General features: G+C 34.1%; 1 protein-coding gene across 1 annotated transcript in view; it reads right to left on the bottom strand.

Annotated features, from left to right (window-relative positions):
- Positions 1–19,087, bottom strand: part of LOC145317538 (S-methyl-5'-thioadenosine phosphorylase-like) — a 29,711-nt gene extending 10,624 nt beyond the window's left edge. The window contains exons 1-7 of the mRNA XM_080158668.1: positions 18,947–19,087; positions 18,072–18,228; positions 17,612–17,662; positions 14,860–15,002; positions 9,418–9,463; positions 7,555–7,595; positions 6,716–6,791 (exon numbers count right to left, since the gene is read on the bottom strand). Of these exons, the coding sequence (XP_080014794.1) occupies positions 6,716–6,791; positions 7,555–7,595; positions 9,418–9,463; positions 14,860–15,002; positions 17,612–17,662; positions 18,072–18,228; positions 18,947–19,017 (585 nt within the window). The 5' untranslated portion in view covers positions 19,018–19,087. The remainder of the gene's footprint in view (positions 1–6,715; positions 6,792–7,554; positions 7,596–9,417; positions 9,464–14,859; positions 15,003–17,611; positions 17,663–18,071; positions 18,229–18,946) is intronic.
- Between the last annotated feature and the right edge of the window lie 6,836 nt (positions 19,088–25,923).

Below are 25,923 nucleotides of genomic sequence, written 5' to 3'. Positions count from 1 at the left end.
TAAATTTAGGAGATAAAAATAGGGTTTTTTTATTTAAAAGAAGATTCTTGTAGGAATATGTTGATATATCTAATCTTTAAATGAATTTACATTAAAGGTAGAGCAGGCAAGATCATTATCATTTGGCAATAGACCTTCACCTTTTTCAATTTCACCTTTTGTAGCTCCATTCTTTACCTCCTGCCAGCTGCTTTCCCCTGAATCCTTATGTTCTCCTTGGGCTCCACCAGCATGCTGTCCATCCCGACCAGAAAACTGTCCACCACGCCCTCTACCACGTCCTCCAGGAACACCTCCACGTCCACCAGGAACACCTCCACGTCCAGCTGGCACTCCACTACGTCCACCATGTCCAGATGATTGGCTCCAAGGCCCTCCATTGCCTCTAACTGGGCCCTTAGATCTCAGTTGGCGATTATTTGTAGGAAGATCTGCTCTACTTTTTCTGGAGGGTGATGAGTCATTGTGGGAGGCAACAGCTTTGTCAACCTCTGCTGTGGGATCTGTCCTTATATCCTCAACAAAGAATACCTCTGAGAACCCAGCTCCAGTTTCGTTAGACTCCTCACCTTTGCTGTCAGCCAGAGAGAATCTCAGGTTCCCATCAAATGCCCAAGCAGCCTTAACCCTAGGGTCTTGTTTCAGGGCCATCAGATATTTATGGTTCATTGCTGTAAGATCAGGAAATGCAGAATAAAATTTAACACCCATTGTTGTCTCTGCTGCCGTTGGATTTGGCATAAATTTTCTCTTATATTTGAGAAACAGATTTCTCATATACCTTGACATGAATCTTATGATGATAGTTCTTGGAAGATTATCTCGTTTTTTACCAACAAAATGACCATTTGAAAGGAGATCAAAAACTTTAGGAACAGAGTCAATCTTTGTAGGGCCCCATTCTGTGTTCACATCAGTGTCTTCAGGCTTTGGGGTAAGCTTTCTCAGCACAGGCTCAATGATAGCATTGTAGGCAGTAGTTATGCATGCCTCATCAGCTCCCACTTTCTTAACTAGCTCAGAAGAGACAGATAACCCATGAATTCTAATGGTCCAATTGCGATTATACTGCTCATTACTGTTGCAGTATAACTTTAAATCACTGCAACATTTTTTGAGGTTTGACTTATCCAGATATATTTTTGAATCACTTTTGTTAGCATTGCATAACAGTTCTTTTAGTTTTTCTGGCGTCACTTTATTGTCAATGAGAATTTTAGTTAAATCCCCAATATTACTATCACTTTGTTGTTGTTCAACTTGATTTGTAGCCATTGTTAAAATAGAAAATTGTTGGACACCCTGTCACCAATAATTTCTATTTATAGGTCATACGGGATATGTTTATTACACGTCCGTTCAGTCTGGCGGTCAACTATCAATTTACCCGCAACCTACTCCTCTCTTTATCTATTTGTAAAATATTTGCCTTTTCCGTCAACTTATGCATGAAACTGTTCTTGTTGAATATGAGAATTTATGTTTCTGGTTGTGTTAAAGACGGACAGACATATTCCATTAAAAGGACTGTCCACAAGAAAAACCAATTTAGATTTTTGAAAATCTAACCTGAATCTAACTCGCGATGTACAGCTACGACATCGGCAAAAAAGCATAGATTGTGTGGCGGCGAGCTGTTTCTGGCTGACTGGCCTCAGTATTAGTACACATTTTTTGCGTACGAGAATGAATAGGGCGCAGCGAGAGAAAATTTCTTGTAAGTATGTTTAGTTATAGCGGGAGTACAAATAGGCGGTATAAAAAATTTTCAAAGGGCATCAATCGCGATGCCACAAAAATAAAATATGCCTAAAGTTGAACAGAGAATAATAGTTTGAGGTTAGATTTTCAAAAATCTAAATTTTTTTTGTGGACAGTCCTTTTAAGGAGAGAAGACCTCGTAGAAAACTAGATTTATCTATATACACAACAAAGGGTGGTTAGTAAACTATATTTTTTCAAAAGTTTTATATTTTTAAACAATGATGATTTCTGATAAATATGATACTTTTAATGATAATATGTTGACTAATGATAGCTTCCAGCCGTTAACTAAATCTAATGGGACCACGGATCTAAAGGGATAAATAAGACAATGGCCGACAAATTGAAATACATCCCCATTGATGATTAAACAATATGTAGATTACAATTAGTGGTTGAAATGTTTGGACACTCAATTTAATGAACCAATCAATAAAAATTCATTAAAATTCCCCATAGTTGTCAAGCCGACCAATAAGAAAACGTCATTATAAAGCTTTGGGAATTAGTGTAGTAAACAGCGATGCTGTACGTATTGGTGCAAAAAATGGGGACAATTTTTAAATTGATTTGACAGGGCTGTTTATTTACGTCACAAGTGAGGGGAAAGAAAAGGGAAGGAGAAAAGAAACCCCCTAGAAAAGAGATGGGGGTATGACGTCACACGCCAAAACAATTTGAAATTTGTCCCCATTTTTTGCACCAATACGTACAGCATCGTAAACAGCCCAATTGAGGTAACACTTAGAAGCACAGACGCAACTTAAAATTAGCAACTAGATCTTCATAAGTTCCAACACCCGAGGGATGAAGGAACCGCAAATTACTCTGGTACCCAAAGTTTTATAAACCCACCCAAACTAGCAATTTTCAAATTTTCAACCAATAAGTTTAAAAGGGGTAAAATTGTTTATCATCATGGTGGATATATACCAATTTATCGCAAAATTAACCAAAAGACAAAAAACTCAATACAGTTTTGGAGTATACCCTGGCTACTGAAAAAGTTGTAGGACACCAATTTGTATGTATTATTTTTATTAAGTTGTAGTGTTAGTATGTGTAGCCAGGGATTTAAAGGGATAAGCCAATGGCCGATAAATTAATATACATCCCATATGACAATACACAAAATTAGCCCTTCTGTAGATTACAATTTGTGGTTGAAACGTTTGGACACTCAAACCAAGCAAAATTTATTAAAAGCCCCAAAAGTTGTTAAGCCAACAAACAAGAAAACTTTGGGTACCAGTGTAATAATCAGCCCTATGTCCCCTCCCTCCTTGGTGTGTAGCACAAAATCCTCTAAATTATCACGCAAGCACAAGTGTAAATCCCTCCTGGAATTTAAATTTTTGAGTAAAAAGGTCATAAAGTATATATACAAAATAATTACAGTTGAAAAAGGGGGGGGGGGGGCTTTTTTAATGCCACCCTTGGACGTCTAATGGGGGGCGGGAGGTGTTCTTTTAGTGAAAAAAGTGAATAACGCATCACCCACTATGTGTGTGAAGTTGTCTAGTAGAAGTTTGAGGGGGGGGAAACACTCCTTCCCCCAACCTTGGATATCTAATGGGGAGGGGAGTGGCGGGGGTGTTCTATTGGTGAAAAAGTGAATCTACCATTTCCCGCCATGTGTGTGAAGTTGTCTAGTAGTCTTGTTCACATGAGTACATACGTTAAAAAAGTTTGTTGTCTTCATCTGTATTGACAATATCAACATGGGTTAAAACACAGGGTTCTAAAGGGATAAGACAATGGCCGATAAATTGATGTACATCCCCAATGATAATGCACAAAATTACCCCATCTGCAGATAACAAATAGTAGTTGAAACAGTTACCCATAATCATAAAAGGCTATTAGCATAGTTTTCCAAATTTCCATGAACAATGAATATTTAATTTGTCCTTTTTTGTCTGTCCATCTATGATATGAATGGATTATAATATAACTTGGATCTTATTTTCATATGAAATGAAACAAAAAGTGGGCTACAATAACGATTAACCCCTTTAACCTCCTCCCCTCTTTCTGGAACGAATTGACCAATGATTGAAGGGAAAATAGCACTCTAAATTGACGAAAAAATTTCCCCTATCATAATATCCACGTGTATTGTACTGCTATGCTACTTATCTTGTCATCTTGTTTTCATATTAGATCCTAGAAATCCTAATAATTGCCAGAGATCGGTTTTTAATAAATGCCGCGTTTTTTCGACAATTTTTTAGACATTGATTGATTGAACGAAGACGATGGGAGAGTATACAACATAAGAATTCAAAATTTTAAAATTATTATTTTAGCCATTTGTATAATGTCTAATACAACTTAAATCCATTTTCGCGGCATATTTATTAATGCGTCTTTTTAGAGCTGTGTTAGACATTATACAAATGGCTAAAATCCCAGTAGCACACAGACAACGGAGGCGAGCAGACGTCTTCATGTGTTTCCTGTGAAGATTTATTTTTTTTTTCAATCTTACCCTTACAGTCAGCTTATTGCAAACATGGGTTGAAAATGTATGGGTACCCAAACCAATTCGTGTGTTGTGAACATTTACCATCAAACAAAAAAAATCTGCAATATACAACAAAAACAGTGAAGCCACCTTTTTTTGGCCTGCAAAAAAAAATTCCTTCAAAGAAAGCTTGTTTGTAAGATGATATTATCATCCCCCTGCCTCCTTTCATCCCCAAGATACAAGGTGACCCAAGCTAACCGCTGCGCTGTACAACACCCCAAACATTCACAATGGGAATTTCTAGGAACTAAACAAATTATGCTGAGGATACAGATTTGTTGGATGCTACTCATTATTTATCCTCTGGCTACTACTCAGGCTATTGGTGTCTGCCATTAATTAAAATGAGTAAAAGGCATCCTTTATTGGATGTATTGCGTCGGGCTGCAGACGACATGTTATCGTTTCTGGCATCTTCAATTTAAATTTTCCGCCAAAATAGTATGACAGATGAAAACAGCACTGTACAAACTGTAAATAGAAACAATAGCAAAGCAATGGTTTATACATCTTCAATCAATGTTTCAATTTAGTGACAATTTATCTAAGATATTGAGTAGAAACTGTAACAAACTGCAAAGTATAGAGATATCTGTGTATCTAATTATTATCAATCTATGTAACACTCCTAACAGTTGAATATTATTGATGTTTTATCATTATTGTTGTGTTTATAATATTCACCTGTTTCTAACTATTTGCATTTTATGTGCTATCATGTTTTTAACTATATTATAACATTGTGTCCACAGTTTTGTCCACTGTGAGTACCTATATATAGACAATGAGAACGTTATTAATTGACATATATCATTAACTTTTAACACGTATGTATAACTTCTCGGCGTTACTAACCCCTTAGCTATTTAATATTTGGTGTTGTATTAAATAGCTATTAATTATTGCACAGTAATTTTATGTTTATGTAGAATGTTCATGATTTTTATTTTAATATGTATGATATTTTTTCCAAAAGTTGAAATATATCATTTTAAAACAAACAAATGGCTAAAATAATAATTTAAAATTTTGAATTTTCAAGTTGTATACTCTGTTAAAATCGTTTAAAATCGTACGGGGCATTGATCTTCAAGATGGAATAAGGTTTTTAGCAGAGTATACAACTTAAGTATTCAAAATTTTAAAATTATTATTTTGGCCATTTGTATAATGTCTAATACAGATCTAAAAAGATGCATTGATAAATATGAAGTGAAAATGGATTTAAGTTGTATGGCTAAAATAATAATTTTAAAATTTTAAATTCTTATGTTGTATACTCTCCCATCGTCTTCGTTCAATCAATCAATGTCTAAAAAATTGTCGAAAAAACGCGGCATTTATTAAAAACCGATCTCAGAGGGAAAGAAAAGTCTAAGACAATGGATTTATTATTACATGGATCTTACACCAGATTTTCATGTTCTCTGATAAAGTGAAACATAAAGTGGGCTAAAATAACGATCCCCTCCCATTCTATTGGATGAAGAAACTGACCAATAAATGACCGGGGAAATAGCAACCTAAATTGACGACAATTTTCTCCTGTCATAATACCCACGTATGTCGTATATTCTACATCCATTTATAAGGCAGTCAAAATATTGGATTTTAAGTCCATTGTCCTGTGCTGGATCTTTAAATCATTTCAATGGTGCGCCAAATCGGGGTGCACCGAATTTCAGCCAATCACAGCGCGGCATTTCGTAAAATGCTGTGTACTCATTGGTGGAAAGTTGGCTCACCCCGATTTGGCGCACCATTGAAATGATTTAAAGATCCAGCTCTTTACCCTACATCCCTAACAGTAAAGAGAATAAGTTGATAAAACTTTTATTTAGTTCTCTCAAAGTTCCATAAAAAGTAAAACAATAGAGGGAGAATGGGTTAAATAACTGTATGTCCCCACCCCAAGGACCCTGCGCCGACTTTCAATTAGGTCTATTAAAATCAACCAATAGCGGCGCTACAAAAAAGCTTAAAGCAATTTGCTTGCAGACGAAAAATGTCCCTAACAGGTGGATCCAGTTAGTTTTCTGGTTATACATCAATATTTGATGTTTTGCTTCAAATCAGACATTTATCATTTCTACCCAATTCAAATTTTAAACTTACAAACTACCCTGTCGAAAAAATGTGTCTATATTACTTAGCTATGCCAATTTACTATCGATTTGTCGATATTATGTCAGCCAATGCCATTTTTATTAAAAGTTATTTATCAAAATAGCATGTCGATATTTTGTCAGATTCAACCATTTTTTTAAAAAACCGATTTTAAATTGCATATCGATACGATACCAAACATCAATTTAATGTCATAAGAGCCAGCTTTTCAAACTTCAAGTCCCACCACTAGCTGCGCTATTTATCAACATTATTGTCCTTGTTAGCAATAATCTAACAAATGTAAATTAAAACCTCTGGAACTGTAGTCATATTTATGACATGAGCTCCAAGCTGCTTGAACATCAGGCTCTCACCCCGACTTGAAAATCTAAAAATAATTGATGTAAATTTAGCTATGAAATATTGATTAAAGTACCTAAAAGATATTTAATTTAAGTACTATTAATTTTTGCATGTTTAGCCACAAATTTTTTTAGGGAAGCTCCAACTTGATTGAGTAATCCTCATAAAGTTAAAATAAGTTTAAGGTCAGTAAAAACAGGTTTAAGGGGTCTTGGTTTAGTTTTAATCAGTAATTCGTTGACTTAAAGGGCATAGATTCTAAGGGCAAGCCTCTAAATTCAATAAAAATCTATTAATGTGTATTTATTGCATAAGGTAATGCGTATCATCCGCGAAAATAAAATGAAAAATTGTAATATTAATTGTAAGTGATCTGATGGCCTAGGGGGCCGAAGGCCTGAGTCAACAAAACATGGTCCAATTTTAAAAATTTTACTTTCTTTTGCGTATAAAATTGTCTCTATATAGATACTAAAGGGTGTTTTTTAAAAAAACCAATCGCTTCACTTTTTTCAACATAAACCCTACAGTTTTAGTCAAAAACTAACAAAAAATGACACAAATCATGTCCAAGCAATGACAATGGGAAAGCACTCATTGTCATTGCTTGGACATGATTTTGGTCATTTTTTGTTAGTTTTTGACCAAAACTGTAGGGTTTATATTGAAAAGAGTGAAGCGATTGTTTTTTTTTAAAAAACACCCTTTAATCAAAGAGGCTCAGAACCGGTTTGAATACAGCGGATACAAATCGGATTCGTAACCATAGACACTGGAAACTGGATTACCTGGGACCCTGAATTGTGACCATCGTACCAGACTTGAACACCTTAATATAAACAAAATATGAAAAGGAATTTTTAAACACCACAAGGGGAGTCTAAAAAATCTTGTATTTGACATAAAGCTTAAATAAACGGACATAGAACTTTGTTTTTGGGGTTCAATATTCATCATTTCGACACAGTGCTTAGTTTTTATAGTGTGCTTTTCTGGCATTTCTGGGAAACCTTAGTATGAAATTGAATATAAGCAATTAGGGTGGGTTCATATCGGAATTAGACAAAGCGGGGATATGCAACAGATAAAATTAACCTTAAAAACATTTCTGATCGAAAAAGAATTTTAAAAAATTGAGTTTTAGAACACGACCACTTAAAAATATAATTCATTACTTATTAGTATGCAAAGACGACATTCAAAATTTTTTTTGAATCAGAACTATGGCTTCATGGTGCTCCCTGGAAAGGCCTTGAGGAGCTGAATCAGGAACTTTTGTCCGTTTCAAAATATCTCGTTCCTAGCCTTAGAAATCACTAAAAAATCAAAATTTTTAAAGGTTTATTGAGAATTGTCCAATTTGTAGAGGTTTTTTAGATTTTCTCAGGCTAGGAACGAGATTTTTTGAAACGGACAAAAGTTCCTGACTCAGCTCCTCAAGGCATTTCCAGAGAGCACCATGAAGCAATAGTTCTGATTCAATAAATTTTTGACTCCCATTTACAAATAGCTATACAATTGAATGTCTGGTCGTCAGCGGTTTTAAGACTTAGGATAAATTTTAAATCATCCAGAGGTGTATTATATCTATATAAATTGAGTGCTGATCCCCGCTTTGGCCTCAGAAAAAAAATGTCCAAAATCGACCCACCCTAATAAGCATATTTTCTTTTTATCTTGAAAATTATTTAAAACATATACAATATATCCCACTAACTACACTATAAATATTCTTAGGATAAAAAATATTACAAGTAAAATGGAATAATGAAAAACAAAGGTAGCGAATTAAAAAAAATTGAAACAATTAGGACATTCCCCCTCCCCCCTATTGGTTAAGCACTTCATCCCCATGGTAAATCTCTAAGAACGCGCCGTTCCTATTTTAAATGAACCATTTCGCAAAAATTATTAAATTGTATTTATACCCCCTACAAAATATTGAAGAAAAAATGTATTTTGATGCTGTCGCATTCAATAGACAAACAATGCTTATTTTAGGTAAGGTTAATTTAATTAAAGTTAAAAAAAGAGTCTCTTAGAGATGGTATCCCGTAGGCATAATGTGCTGCAAGATTAGTACCCCTCCCTCTAAACGTCAGAAATTGGGAAGGGGGATTTCGTTGGTCAAGAAATAGATTTGAGTGAAAGCACCATCTTTTATCGTTTTATTTGACAAAGGGTAAATTCGTTTTCATTTAATTGCTTCCTCTGTTTGCTTTGTGCAAGGCCTTGGAACTAAAACTTAGTACATTGAAACGCTCAGCAGTTGACTTACAAATAATCCTTATAATAAAGTAACAGGATGTGTGTTTGTCTTCTGTTTGTTTGTAATGATCTCGCTAACCACTGAACCGATCGGGTTCTCCTTAACAGGGTAGCTTCTCATAGGTCCCGGGAAGGTTTATAACTATTTTGGGGGAGGGTACCACCACACTCCCAAGAGAAATCGCCCCTAGAAAAAAATTAAACCACCCCCACCAAAAAAAAAATCCTCCCCAACAATTTTTTTTACTTTTTCTTTTAAAATCCAAAATAATAAATTAGGTTATCAAATTTGACTCTCCCCTCCTCAAGTGCCCCTAGAGGGGTGGTAGCCGCTAGTAATAATTATAGAGTAGCTGCACTATGTACTATAAATATAAACAAACCTTATGCCCAAGCTTAGTACACACATCATAAACAATATCTCGAGTTCTTAAATAAAAACAAAAAAATAAAAAAAATAAAAAATATAACAAACTCCCAGAGAGAGAGAAAGAGAGAGAAAGAGAGAGAGAGAGAGAGAGAGAGAGAGAGAGAGAGAGAGAGAGAGAGAGAGAGGGGGGGGAATAGGCTGTTTATTATACTGGTCCCTAAAGTTTTATAAGTATGTTTTCTTATTCGTTGTCTTAACAACTTTGGGGACTTTAATCAATTTTCATTGAATTTTGATTGGTTGGTTTCATTTAGTTGAATGTTCAAACGCTTCAATCACTAATCGTAATTTGGTGTATATTCATTGGGAATGTACATCAATTTATCAGCACTTGTCTTATCCATTTAGATCCCTGCAACCTCCTAACTTATTTCTAATGTTTTCAGAATCAACATATTAAAAAAATAAAAAGACATTTAATATATTAAATTGACGTACAGACCTTGTGTTAATATTTAACAAGTAGCTACGATTCTTTGATGAGATCCTATAGTTGCAGGAATCATCATTAAAAATATCAAATTCATGATGTTTTAAACATGCTATAATTTGAGAGATATTCCTTCTAGACTAGGAAGGGAGAGGATATTGAACTGTTATTTATACTGTAAGTAGGACGAATGGTTACGGACCCAACATGTAAAATCCTCAGAATAAAAAAACTCAAGGCATCAGACTTTTAAATTTATTCAACGTTTCGAGGGCAAAACTGCCCTCATCATCAGGAATTTTTTTCGTCCATGTACATTGTTAACAAAACACAAATTCATACTGGTACCCAAAGTTTTATAACAACGTTATCGTCTTCTTTGACCAAAAAATCTTGTGTTCAATATTTCTTAGTCTACAGAAGGGGTTACATTGTTTAACATCATTGGGGATCAATTTATCGTTTATTGTCTTATCCCTTAAGATCCCTGTTTGGGACCCCTGTTTATGAGACGGACGGACACTCCTTAAATGTAGAAAAATATGTAAAACTTGTACTTTTTAAGTGTTGATTAGAACAGTTGCAAGTACATGCTGCATCATATTTACACAGAAAAAGTTCATAGAAAAATCAGACTAGAAAGATATCACCACCAAATTTTATTTTTATGTATCACTGAAAAAAAATCTTAATATGTGCTTGATTGTCAAAACCTTTGATTGCATGACCTTTGTCTGTATGTCTTAACTGTGCATGGTAACGAGTTGTGCATGGTAACGAGTTGCGCCTGTTTTGGGTCAATTGATTCATTAATTCATACTCTTTAGGTAGCGCACCTTACATAGCAGCAGTAGGAACTATTTTACCGTCTTTAGTTATGACGCGGTGTTGTGCCGAGATTCGAACCTTTTTTGTTGTCAAATGTTTAAAATATATTGGTCACAAATTAAGCTTTGAGAAACGTTTATTTATGATATAGGCATACACCACCCTGGCAAAATCCTGTGCACGCCACTGCATTCATTGTCAACATTTTTAAAGCGAACCTTTTCAATAATTAGGGTCGGTCCGTCCCTCCGTCCGTACGTGACGGATAGTTTTTTCGTTAATTTAGGCAAGTTAAAATTGTCCTATCGATTTCAAATTTTGCATGGTGATCCCTGTAGTAGTAAGGTACAATTTAGAAAGCGTAGCATTTCTATAATCCTAACCAGAATGTCCGTACGTCCATTTTTTTAACAACAAATTTTTGTATGATCTAATTATCCGATTGATCTGATTTTTGGTATACTGATTCCTGAAACAACAAAGTACAATATTATAAGCGAAGCCACTTTATAATCAAGTCCTAAAAATGTAATTATGTCCTTAACGTTATCCTGCATCAAGCAATTTTTCAACAATTTACTTACAATTTTGCTTCGACTCTTATACATTCATATTCTGATTATTCATTTCTGACACTATACAAGTGTTAATGTCCTTTTGTCCTATCGTTTCAGAGCTTCGCTTTTATGGATGTTGTCATCCTTGTTATATACAATTCAGATGCAAGTTTTCTTGGAAATAAAAAGCCCTTTTCCTAAAAAATGCAGCTTTTTTCTTTGATAATCTTCTTTCTGAAAATAATTACCCTTAAACACTTTTTATTTCTTTTCCTTTCGATAATCAGAATATTTTGTGTAAAATCATCAATTTAACTTAGTGCGTATATTAATCCAGAAGTGACTAATGAATCAGTCTTGCGTCAAATAAGACTAATTAACTAATTTATTACTAAAAAATATATATTTCCAATCAGTAAAAAGGTTTAAAACCTGTCGAAGACAAAACTTTCCTGAGGACTTTAAAAATGGTCAAAATTGAAAAATACACACACACATACACCTAACTACCGATAAATAATCAATCCTATTTTATAAAGTAGTAAGGTTTTTTTTGTATGTAGCGAAGGGTCTCGTTAACCACTGAACCGATATGGTTCTCCTTTACTATGTACCTTTTCATAGGTCCTGGGAAGGTTTATAACTATTTGTGGGGAGGTTAGACAAAAGAGAAATCACCCCTACAAAAATGATACCCCTACAAAAAAAATTTAATTTCTTGGTAACAAATTTTTTTTTCATTGATATTCCCTTTATCCCTGCCTTCCTGTATGTCTATTTTTCCTAGATAAATCTTTTTTTCTTCAACAAATCATTATTCTTTTCACATTAAACCAGGGTTTCGGATCCGGATCCGGATCCGCAAGGATCCGCATATTTTTGAGTCCAAGGATCCAGATCCGGATCCTTGGACTCAAAAAAATGCGGAAAAAATGGAAAAATCTACCTAAATTTATATAAAATCTCAGTACATTGGCAAAACAAAAAATCGTATTTGTGATAGATTTAATGCCCATAACAGTTCCATTAAACCAAATTCAACCAAAGCTGTAGGTATTCATTTTTCTTCTAATGGACACCAGCCCAATGATTTTCAAATGGTGCCATTAGAGCAAGTGCAGAGTAATGACCCTTGGATTTTGTTATCTAGAGAAAAATATTATATTCGTAAATTTGACCCTGTATTAAATATTAGAATGTAAAATGCAGTTGCAATGTTTTTAAAAAAATAAAAAAATGAAAATAACAACTACACCACAATCCCCTCTTGCTACGCCCATTTAAAATCTTCAACCCTTTCTTTCAGCTGTTTTTTTGTTTGTTTTGAAATGGTCTGCTGTTAGACCATAAATAGATATGTAGCGGGAGTGTAAATATGTTTAAAATGTCAAAAAAGTTTATAGGTATGTGTTTTTATTAATATGAATTATGAAAATTTAATTTTAACAGCATTTCTAATTACATAACCTTTTATAAAGATGCGATGCATCTCTACAATTCTTTAAATCAAAAAGAAACGTTAAATATCTTATTCAGATTCTTCAAAAATAGACTTTTTGTATGTATTATTTACTGATTTGTGTTTTTTTCCTTTACAGGACGATTGAGAATGATAACCTTAGTTATTGAAATATATATATGGCCTGTACAAAGATGTTAGTTTGATAAAGTAGTCTTGGGTTGAGATGGATCAATAGCTTTTAAAACTAAAATCTCAGACATTCTCTTGATGAGAGTCAATCTTTAAGGTTTAGGGTCAGACTTGAAAATTAAAAGTATTTTTGACTTCGAATTAAAGAATAAAATTTTTTGAAAAGTTTGGTGATTTTTTTTTATTGTCAAGGATCCGGAACCGGATCCGGTAGGATCCGGATCCGCACTGACCAAATTTGGAATCAAAATCAATGCGGATCCGAAACCCTGCATTAAACCAATTCACGTTGGAGTTAAGCACCATTTTATAGACATTTAATGTAAAGTAAACGTTTTATTTGATGTCTAGTTTTTTGAATAGATGAGCTTTAACGATATTTTTATTTTATTTTCAAATAAAAACCATGATGACAAAATCCATAAAAGCGAAGCTCTGAAACGGTAGGAAAAACGAACATTAACACTTAATAATCAGAATAGAAATGTATAGAAGTCGAAACAAAATTAAAAAACTGCTTGAATACAGGATAATGTTTTAGGACACACTTACATTTTTAGGACTTGATTATAGAGATGCTTAGCTTAGTTGTCGTAGGAATCAGTATTCCAAAAAGCAGATCAATCGGATAATTATATCTCATAAATATTTGTTGTTTAAAAGGTTAAAATCAGCATGTTTAAAATTGACGGATGGACATTCTGGTAACGACTATAGAAATACTACGCTTTCTAAATCTTACCTAACTACTACAGGAATAACCATGTAAAGTTTGAAATCGATAGGACAAGCCTAACATGCCTAAATTAATGAAAAAAATATCTGTTCCAGACAGACGGTCGAACCGACCCTAATTTAAAAGCTTTACGTGAAGTATAATATAATTTGAAACGGAAAAAAGCTGATTTTGATGTTTTTTCATTTTTTTCCTTCCAACAAGCTGGAAAATAAAGTCATAAATTCTTGATAATAAAATTTTTTCTATTTGCATGGCTAAAGATGCTTAGAAAATGTGTCCAATTATCCCCCCCCCCCCCCCCCAAACGAAATATTTTTCATTTTACCCCCCCATTTAAAATTTACCCCATTTAGGAGGGGGTAAATACCCCCCTCAAAATAAAATAAGATACTTGAAAGACTTTAACTAAAAATTGGTCCTAGGACAAAGCAGCAGTGATAAACGTTGAAGTGGTTACTTAACCTATCCTAACCTATTATAAATCATCTTACAGGTTTTTTAAATGCCTAACCTCTGCGGGGCGCTTATTTGTATATTCATATAACCTGCATAGAAATACTTAAATTATTATTTTGACACTCCTGCGTTTTTCCAATCTGACGTTTGTCACTCCTGCGTTTGCCCTGGAACCTAAAAATTTCTACCTGGAACAGAAAGCCGGCTCCATGGGTACATGAGCAACACTGGTGAATCCTGCTGACCCACCTCCATAAAAATTATACCTGTAAGAGAAAGCAGGCTCCATGGGTAAATCAGCAACGCTAGTAAATCCTGCTTTCCCAATCCCATAGAAATTAAACCTGGAACAGAAAGCCGGCTCCATGGGTACATGAGCACCACTGGTGACACATGCTGCCCCGCCTCAATAGAAATTATACCTGGAACAGAAAGCTGGCTCCATGGGTAAATGAGCAACACTGGTGAATCCTGCTGAACCGCCTCCATAGAAATTATAACTGGAACAGAAAGCAGGCTCCATGGGTACATGAGCAACACTTGTGAATCCTGCTGCCCCGCCTTAATAAAAACCATACCTGGAACAGAAAGCTGGCTCCATGCTTACATGAGCAACACTAGTAAATCCTGCTGACCCGCCTCCATAGAAACTAAACCTGGAACAGAAAGCTGGCTCCATGGGTACATGAGCAACACTGGTGAATCCTGCTTACCCGCGTCCATAGAAACCATACCTGGAACAGAAAGCAGGCTCCATGGGTACATGAGCAACACTGGTGAATCCTGCTGGTCCGCCTCCATAGAAGCTCTGCTGCCGCGCCTGCGTCCTGTCCAGAAAAGTGTCCACCAGAACAAAGGAACCAGGTGATATTTCTTCCTGAAAACATGAAAATAATGAATTTTAGATACATTAACTATCAATCTCAATAATCAAATTGAATTTTATTTTTCGTAGCTTCAATTATTTTGAAAAATTAAATAAAAAGAATTTGCTAATTAAGTACTTGTACTTTCGCCTAAGATCCTAAAACAGTGTAGCTTGATGTTTTTCTGCTTAAAGCTTAAGATCTCGGTAACCGCTGAACCAATAGGGCTCTTATCTTCAGAGAATATAGCTATAGTTCATAACATTATTTGAATCTTTTATCTTGGGGACACCCCCAAATTTTTTTTTTTAAATTATGAATTAAAATCTTTGTAAAAAAATCCCCTCATATTTTTTTTGTTTTGTTTAAATTCCGAATTAACGAAATTGGGTATCCTTGGTTTAATTTTGCCAAAGAGTAATTTTTAAAAAGGAGGGGGACTTCCCATTACTTATTGGGGTAAAGCCCCTATAGACTGGAGGCGAAACAATTATACAATGTACTTGTTTTCAATTGGTATCAATTTAAAATTCTGGATGGTCATCAGCCAGAAGTGTGCAGTGATTCACTCATTAGAGTAAAACAATAGAGGGGGAAGGGAGTAAATAACTGTATGTTCCCTTCCCGAAGACCCTGTGCCGACTTTTAATTGGGTCCTAGAAAATCAACCAATAGCGTCGAGAATATTAACCCAGCCAAGTCGTTACATAGAGCAGAAAGCAATTTGCTAGCAGACGAAAAAGGTCCACAACAGGGGGATCCAGGTAGTTGTCTGGTAATACATCTATATTTATAGATTTATTCTTCATTCCAACATTCATTATTCTTCATTTTCTAAATATTTATTCCCCCAAGAAGGAAAAATTTAAATTTAAAAAGTCTGGACATGTTTTTATAAAGACAGTGAGACTCGAAAATAGTGCTTAGCAGAAAATGAGGGTTTATAGAACATTCTTTGCCTGTTAAATAAATTTATGTACATTTTTAAAACAGGTGTATGCTAAAGGGGGTAGTGTTAACACGCCCAAAACGAAATTTTCGGGTATATCATCACTTCTAATATCCTCTATATTAAAACCATAAGAAGCTTCTATCCCCTCCCGCCCCCTCTAAAGGGATAGTTTCACGAAGTGCATTTAAATAGAAATAGTGAACTGTAAGTTTTTTCTTTTTTAAATAACATAGTAGTGCATAATATTAAGTTATTGATTAAAATTAAAAGATTTGACCAGGGATTTTCCTTAAAAAATGAGTTTTTCATTTTTATTTTCAACTTCGTTGCATGTTATATATGACAAAAACTTTTTTGTCATAAATACAACTTTAGATAGCATTTACTATTTAATAGAACTTCGAACTTTTTAAACAACTAAGAATGATCAATAAAATATTTAGTATGGTACTTAGAGTAGTGATCTTTTCATATGTCTTAGTAGAATATATTAGGCATTGGATAGATATGATTGTGATAAAGAATTTTAACATTGACCTGACCAAACTTTTTTTATTTGACAATATCTAAAAAAGTTAGTGATTTGCAACATAAATTACATGAGAATGGTCTTTATATATATATATATATATATATGTTGTATGGTTAGTTGGTATTTCCGCGTGAGATAATGTGTATATTGTAAGTAAACCGGACGGTTTTCTTAATTTTTTTAAAAAAGAATCTATAGAAAACCTGTCCTATAATGAACCGGACGTTATTTTTTATGTTTTTTAAGTAACTGTTCCCAAGGGGAACCCCTGTTCAATTTTTTTATAACTCTTGTGAAATATGTGAAAAAAGATTCTCTGATATTGGTGTTTTGGCTATACATATTTGGAAAAAAATAGACCATTCTCATGTAATTTATGTGGCAAATCACTTTAACTTTTTTTGATATTGTCAAATAAAAAAAGTTTGGTCTGGTCAATGTTAAAAATTCTTTAACATATAATCATATCTATTCAATGCCTAATATATTCTACTAAGACATATAAAAGTTCACTACTCTAAGTACCTTAATTCTTTAAATACACTTCATAGAACTATCCCTTTAAATCAATTTTGGTTTAAAGCAAAATTTGCGGGTGTGCTTCCTCTCCTCTTCTGCAAAACCTGTGCACGCACGTCATAGTTTATATATAAACGTTAGTAAATCTCCAGGAATAAGGTATAGCCAACAAGCAAAATAAATTTAAAATATTTTTTTTTTTTTTTTGGGGGGGGCAGTTGTAAAGGTCGTTAATTGTACTATGTGTTGCACCCCAACGACAACTGAAAATCACGTATAAGTTTTATGATTTTTTTCGAATTAATTTCGTTGTTGGTATAAGCTGGTTTATCTCAGAGCAGAAAAAGAGATATACTGAAAATTAGTAAAATTCTATTTATCAGTATTCTACTTGAGATTTTCCAGCTTTGTGTCTTGGGAAAAATAAACAAAACTTTGTAAAGTTTAAAAGAGGAAAAGATATTTCCAGTATGGCTTCGAAACCGATCATTATCCGCTGGATTAGAAACGGATCTCAGCCATACTGAAAAATTATGTATGGCATTAATTAATCGGCCATTGTCTTATCCCTTTACATCCATGTATCCCCTCGAAATCCTTGAGTTAGACCAGCTTACCTGTAGAGAACCACAAGCTGTGGCAGCAAGCACATGGGTCACTCCTAGCTCCTTAAGAAGAAAATATATAATTAGCCGGTATTATCCTCTTTGGATTTTTTTTCAATTTTGAAAATTTTAACCCCCCCCTCCCCCTGTGAACTCTGGCTGCAGCGCTCGGTCCCCTAGCCTATAACCTAACCTAACCTAATTGTAAAAACTGTTGTTTTCTGCCAGAGTCATAGTTCTGTCGGAGGGAGGGGGGGGGGGGCGGGGAGGGGGTGGGGGGTACAAATGTAAAACGATGTGAGTTATTATTCTTATTTTTAACTCTGCAGTATGATTCTAAAGGTGACAAAGTATATTGTTGATACCTCTTTCAAAAATGCTACAAAACAGTTTAATAAACAGTGATTCAGCCATCCCCAGAGATTTAAAGCTTCACACAATAAACAAAAAAAAGAGAAAAACGTATACTTACTTTGAGGGCCCAGATGTTAGCTCTGTAGTTAATTTCAGCTGGTGGGAGTGAATGACCGTGCCCATGCCTGGCCAACATGTACACAGTGTGACCGCCAAGCTGGCCGCGGGTTATGGGACCACTGGGAGAACCAAACCTGTTTTCTGAGTGAGGTAATCTAAAAATTAATAAACTTTATTGACAGAATGCAAAATTTTCCCCATGAATATATATTTTAAGGCTATTTGGAATATGATTACAGTTTTCGTTGTATATAAAATAAAGACGAAGCCCAAAATACATAACTTTTGCACCACGTCTTCCTGTGACGTCATAAAATGAGGGAGATGAGAGGAGAAGTGGGAAAAAACCCTAAAAAAGAGATGGAGAATATGACGTCACAGGAAGACGACGTGGTGCAAAAGTTATGTATTTTGGGCTTCGTCTAAAATAAATAAATTGTTTGTTTTTTGTTTTGTTGTGAGTGTTTGTGTGTTCCGAAAGATATCGTAAACGGCTCGGCCATAGACGTCCAAGGGGGGGGGGGTAATGGGTTGATTACCCTCCCCTCAAATAAATAAAATGCCTCTATGAAATAAAGATTACCCCCCCCCCCCAAAATTTTTAATTTCAAAATTTTACCCCCCCCCCCAAATAAAAAAGCTTGGACGCCCCTGGGCTCGGCCATTCGTTCAGCAATTCCCTCCTCCCCCCCCCCCCAAAAAAAAAATTATTGTAGCTAGGCTGTTTAACAAAGAAGAAGGAGTCATTGGTCTGTAAAATTATACTGGTACCCAACATATTAAATATTGATAGATTTAAGGGGAATTTTTTTAATCATCAATGGGTAGGTATTTGCTTTTTTAGCTTGAGGCATTCAACAAATAAAAACTAACCTACAAATGTCCTGAAACTCTTCCATTTCATAAAATCCAGATCCGCCAATAATACAAATTACGGGCTTCATTGTATATCAAAAATGTCTAAAAATTAAAAGAAAAAAAGTGCAAATATTGAAAAAAAAATCACTTGAATCACTTTAACATTAGATGCGAAAAATACTTTTCATTGTGTAAAGCTCCGAATATGATTTATTTCCACTGAATTAGAACCAGTTCTGAGCTATACTGATAAATAAAGTATCGTATTATAGATAATTTTCCACGAAAAATGAAAAATAAATATAATACAATTAATCCCTGTTTTGTTAGTCCAGGCCTACGGCCCCTCAGGGCCACTTAGCAGATTTTTTTACATTTTCAAACAATTCATTATACGCGGAAAACTGTCTAAAGTACAATGCAATTATTAACTTTTCTACAAAAAACTGTTCGCTAGACTCTAGTTAAAGTTGATGTTTTCATTGTAAAATTTTTGTTGATACTGTTTCCGTCTGCTATGACTATATGATCAGCTGATTCTTGTTATCGTAAGTTTAATCTTAGATAAAGAGTAATTATAAGTAGAATGGTACTTGCTTAAACTCCTGCGACTCTAGCGTAACATTTAGAGCATGCGCTAGTCGTCGGGGATACAATGGGTTCGAATCTCGGCTCAAAACTGCGTCCAAAATTAAAACTGCTGCAATGTCAGATGCGCGATGTACAAATTAATAGCAGGAGAAGTAACAATGCCTTGGCCAAAAACAGGCGCAACTCGATACCATTCATTTACAGTTAGGACTTCGAGACAAGGGTCGTGCATTGACGGATGAACCACGTATGAAGGGGACATATTGTATTGTAAAGAACACAGGTAGGCAAAGCATTATCATGCAATATCAATATGAAGTTATTGTACTTGTTGGTTATACTGCCTCTTATGCATGTTTCAAATTAATTTCTGTGCGGTTTATGATAGACTTAAAAAAATGATTATATAACATACTATATCACAAGGACTCTGGTAAGAAATTGACAACTTATTCATACGTACTGTACTAAATCCATCATTACTTGAACTAATTTGACCAAATTAGGTTTTTTTTAGGTTTTTGATATTTCATACAACCCCCTTAAGTTATTCATTACAGTAAAATACAATTTTAAAATTTATTTAATGTGTAAATATGCATAAATATGACGTTTTTACTGACAATTATGTTGATTTTTACTCAAAGCATATATCTTGTAGACAATAAAATGATTATAACTTTCGTTCTATTTAAGATAAATTGATGAAATAAAAAGTACATTCAATTTTATTAAGCTGAAAAGTCACTTATTGATATTAAGAAACTAGAGTTGGCTCGATATAATTATCTCCCTATTGGCTAGTTTTCTACATGCATATCTATTTCTCAATAAATCTATTTTCCTCACCCGTCATTACTATCTAAAAGAAAGTAAATATTTAATAATCTAAATGATTTTAAAAAGATTTTTTAAATTATATTTTTTTCTTTACATTACCATCACCAAAGGGTTAATGATGATGATTACAATTTTAGTTTAATATTTGAACACACAAAGTGTCGCCACAATCGAATTCTTTTAAAATAGAGTTTTCTTAAATTTACATTATATTATAAATCTAAATTTTCTTTTTTATGATTAGAAATTAAATACATTGATATAAGGTAAATAGCAACATGAAATTAAAAAAAGGAATTTATTTTTAATAAAGTAAAATAATGGGTCTTATCGTTCTGGGCAATGAGAGTTTATTATGGATTATTGGAGCACTATGAGTTTTAAACAAATATTCCTTGGAAAACTTGAGCTTGTTTATAGACATTTATTTCCTATATAGATCTGACATGGATCTTGAAGCAATTAAGCAGGCCGTTTTGTACATGTTAAAAATTGGAAGATTTCATTAAATAAAAGTTATCGCAAATATACTTAGTAAATAATAAACCCCTTTGAGTGGGGGAGGGGAGGGGGGGGGGCGTTGAGTATCGAAATAAGAAACTAATGTAAATTTCTTTTCTACGGTGGGTTTTAATGATTCATATAGCAGCCAAACTGTTTTAGGCAATACCCATTTGTCTGTCTGTCCCTCTGTCTGTCTGTCCTTTTGTCTGTCTGTCCCACCACTTGTCTGTCTATCTGTCTAACTGCCTCTCTTTTGGATTTCAATGAATCATCTAGCATAGCCTAGTTGTAATTTGTTAATGCCTCAAAGACTCTCTGTTACTATTTACCTGTCCCTCTGTCTGTCTGTCTGTCCCTCTGTCTGTCTGATCATTCACAGGTTCTCTATTGGATTTTATCTAATTAATTGTCTATTTTAGTAAAACTTTGATAATTCTTCTTGCCCGTCTGTCTGTCTATCTACTGAGTTTCTACCCTTGGTCTAACAGACTTATTCACTTAATTTATAAAAAATTAGATTTAACTAATAATATGGTGGTATCTTGTACCAAGAGATACACAAATAACCTTGTGTTGAAAAAAAAACAAATAAAAAAATATTCAATTTCTTCTATGAAGAAAAGTGTAATACATGTTCCTTTATTCTCTTTGTACATTAAAAATATGTTTCTAATTTATAATATCAGGTTATATTCCATTAATTTATTAACAACTAAATTTTTTGACACCCCACTTATGACTTTTAACAGCCCCCTTTAACTAAAATCAAGGGTGATTTTATTAAGATTTTACCAAACCTACTTTACATAAGAATTTTATTACATTTTAAAATTTTTTTTATAAAAAGAGGATTGGGATATATCTCCCTCCCAACATTAACTTTAAAAGCTATTGTAAAATATATTAAAAGTTATAAACATATATCTATCAAGATCATTAAAGGAATTAACTCAAGTTTGAGGGGGGGGGGGGCCCGGGGGGGCTTAATGCAACCATCTCGTAATCAATGCACAAATTGCACTTAGAATTCGAATTTTGTTACAAAACTTGGCATGAGTAATCCTTGGTACATCTATTTTCCCAAAATGGAACAAAAAGTTGGAAAAGTGACGGCTAACAGCTGGCGGCTCAGTCATTTAGCCGTTTTTGGGCTATATTCAGGGCGAAACTATCATTAATTGCATAGGAATCAACTTTTTGAAACATATTTTTGCTTTAAATATCCATTTTTAAAATTTCTTGTACCAGCTGCTAGAACTGGCTGAAAATGGCTGGGAGCGGCTAAGAGTATGAAGAGTATATAGGGCTTGTGACATGTCTAGGGGTAGGTTTTTATTGGTACTGAGCTCAAAAATACTACTATAAATAGTGGGGGTCCATCCATTTGGCAGCTGGGGCTGTTACACAGACTGTTAAAAACCTACCTAGAGACACGTCACAAGCCCTATCTACTCATTCTACTCTTGGCCGCTCCCAGCTGAGCTGCGGCCATTAGCAAGCTGCCAAATGAATTTTTTTGTAGTATTTTAAAAATTAATAAAATAAAATTAATGGTCTTCTTATCAATAAAGGGGGGTTTGGTGCTGGAAGGTGGGCAAAATTTTTTAAACTACCTGGTCGAGTAGTTACTGCATCTAAAAGAAAAACAAAATTAAAATTTTTTTTTAAAGTTAGGTAAGAAAAACTGCAAAAATGGAATTTGACTTTGCAGATTTCTTGCTACACCTTCATATGTTATTTTTGAGACTGCTCCATTTTTTTGGTAAATTTCAGGTTTATATTGACATACTAGAATTGAAATTTTGTAAAAATCTTTAAAATTGAGATCACACAAAAGAACTAAAAAAACATTCTTTTTGCAGATTTCAAAAACTTTGAAGTGCTCGTGAGGTCACAATTATTGCATCACAGAAAAAAATATTTAGCATGGGTTATTTTTTGCTTAAATCAACCACATTTTTACTGGGGGCTAAAATTTTTCAAAATTTTTTCATGGTGGGATGATTTAATCTACAATATATACTTTTGGCTGTTGACAGCTGTTCTCAGCCATTTTTGGCAGTTTTCAGCTGTTATGACAGCGAAATCTAGAAATTAAAAAAGTGTTTTTAGTAATATGTCCTTGTCCATGACATAAAGTTATAATGTTAATTAAGAAAAGTTTAATTCCATGGAAATATTCAATTTTTTATATCCTTATAAGCCATTACCCAGCTGCCACTATTTTTGGTAGTATTTTTCAGCTCAACACCCCTTAAAACCTATCCCTAATGGATGATTCCTACGTAATTATTGCTGGATTTGCCCTGAAAATAGCCCAAAAATGGCTAAACATCTGAGCAAACAGCCCTTAGCTATTACTTTTCCAAATTTTTGTTCCATTTTGGGAAAAAAGATCTACCAAGGATTACTCATGCCAAGTTTTGTAATGAAATTTGAATTCTGGGTGCCATTTGTGCATTGATTACATGATAGTTGCCTTAACCCCCCCTACCCCTCCCTTAAGCTTAACTTTTTGTTAAATTTTGAAAAACAGACCTACCAAGGATTACACATGCCAATTTTCATAACAAAATTTGGATTAATTGATTATGGGATGGTTGCATTAACTCCCCCCCCCCCCCCTACATATGTATGAGAGCTTCCTCATGTCCCAATTTACTAATTAAAAGTTGTACAGTACAGTTGTACAGAATATTGCAAGATTTTTTTAGTAAAGTCTGGTAATTAATTTACCTAAAAATAGATAGCATATAATTATCTGAATCTGTGACTTGCTTACATACACCCTCCTTAAACACCCCCAACCCCACTTTATTTTAAGGGGTGTAAATTTATTTCCTTTACACCCCCTTGGAATTTATAGAGGGGTGTATCTGAGGGTGTAGGTTCTTGTCAAGAGGGTGGACATGGGTGGACACCTAAGGAGGTGTATCCATCCCCCTTAATTTTACAAGGGTGGTGTAAACAACCCCTATACCAACCTTTTGCACGCCTTTGATCTTAACTATACTTTCAGAGTCCATAACGTTGTAAATTCTGTAATTATTCTACAAAAATTATCTTCCTAAATTGATATATGATTTTCAGGGTAATCTCCGGTGGACTAAACATTAAAATTTTATGGAAAAAAAGATATCTTTAGAACATTCATGACTTGAAATTATCCCCCCTTTGTACTCAATACGCATTTTTTATTCTAAGTGCGTCAATTTTGCGTCTAAAGATACCCTTAGTTTAAGCATTAATTTCTCCAAAAAATGATGAAAAAAGATAGATTTTTTTTTGATAAAATGATAAAAGTATATGTAAAATGAAATAACCAGCAAAAAAAATTACAAAATTACGTTAAATAGAACGAAAATTAGAGCGTTTTGTATGCCTTATAAAATGCGTATTTCTCATGAAAATTGTAACGATTTAGTGGGTTGAGTAAAATGTTTACAAACTTCTCGCTTTTATAAGAAAATAGAGCCTTTGTGACTAGTATAACATAAGACATTCTTTGCAGAAAAACAAGGATGACAACATCCATAAAAGTGAAGGTCTGAAACGGTAGGACAAACGGACATTAACTCTTGTATAGTGTCAGAACTGAATAAACAGAATATAAATGTATAAGAGTCGAAGCAAGTAAATTTGTTGAAAAACTGCTTGATACAGGATACTGTTTATGGACATACTTACATTTTTAGGACTTGATTATAGAGTTGCTTCGCTTATAATATATTGTACTTTGTTGTCCCAGGAATCAGAATACCAAAAAATGTCAACTTATATATTCATCTTTTGTACATATATTCAGTTCTGACACTCTACAAGAGTTAATGTTCGTCTGTCATACCGTTTCAGAGCTTCGCTTTAATGGATATTGTCATCCTTGTTTACAATCAATTGAACCAGACGCGTGCAAAAGGAGTTGTTACACTCACCTTGATGTTCACATCCTTCGCCCCTTTACATTCTCCTTGACAAGGGTTTACACAGGGATCTAAAGGGATAAGATAATGGCCGATAAATTATTGTTCTTCCCCAATGATGATTCACATAATTACCCCTTCTCTAGGTTTGAAATTGTAACGTTTGGACACTCAAAATTCAATAAAAGTTTCCAAAGTTGTTAAAGCAACGGAAAAGATAACGTTACTACAAAACTTTGGGGACTAGTGGAATAAACAGCCCTATGTCATCTCCCTCCCAGGGTTTACATATCCCTAAAACAGCCAACGGAAGTCTCACCTCCCTTAAATTTATGGGGGTTGTGAAAAAAAATGTAAGGGGAGTTGACACATGGGTGGGCAAATCCATCCCACTGACAATGAAATTACACCTCTCATGTTGCCTCTTCGCACCCCACTCGCAAAACCCTGTGCACGCCAGCGCCACTGAATTTAACACAGCATGAAATACCAAATTATCTCAAATGTTAATGTCACTTAAGTTTTGGTAAAATTTTCTTAATTCAAATGCCATTTATGAAAATAGACTAATATACATTTCAAATAAAAATCACCAACCTTCGACGTTTAATTTTACTTTATGTTATACTCAAGGATCTAAAGGGATAAAACAATGGCCAATAAATTGATGTACTATACAACCCCAATGATGCTACACAAAATCACTCTTCTGTGTAGATTACAATTAGTGGTTGAAATGTGTGGACTTTCGAACCAACCAATAAAAATTAAAAAAGTCCCCAAAGTTGCTTTGCCAACGAATAAGAAAACGTTATTATTAAACTTTGGGGACTATACAGCCCAATGTCCCCTCTAGCCTCTACAGAATTTATTTTCGAAAAGGGGGGGGGGGGTCGGGGTTAATGTTAAAATACATGCATGATGTTACCCTAAAAATATCAACATAATTGGATCAGCCATTTTTCCTATAAAAAAAAGCAAAAAATCACTACTTTATATTATACATGTTCAATATCATTATTTCCTGATTCCTTCTAATACAGAGCCTCAAGGTGCTAGGGGCGTGCTGATAGTTCTTATAATAAAGTAACAGGATGTCTGCCTGTTTGTCTGTTTGTACCGAAGGATTTCGCTAAC

This window comes from Acartia tonsa, chromosome 4 (assembly GCF_053477335.1).
Source record: "Acartia tonsa isolate MP-2025a chromosome 4, ASM5347733v1, whole genome shotgun sequence".
In the NCBI taxonomy this organism is placed as follows: Eukaryota; Metazoa; Arthropoda; class Copepoda; order Calanoida; family Acartiidae; genus Acartia; species Acartia tonsa.
Note: the sequence above shows the minus strand (reverse complement) of the source record. Positions and strands in the feature narration are given on the sequence as shown.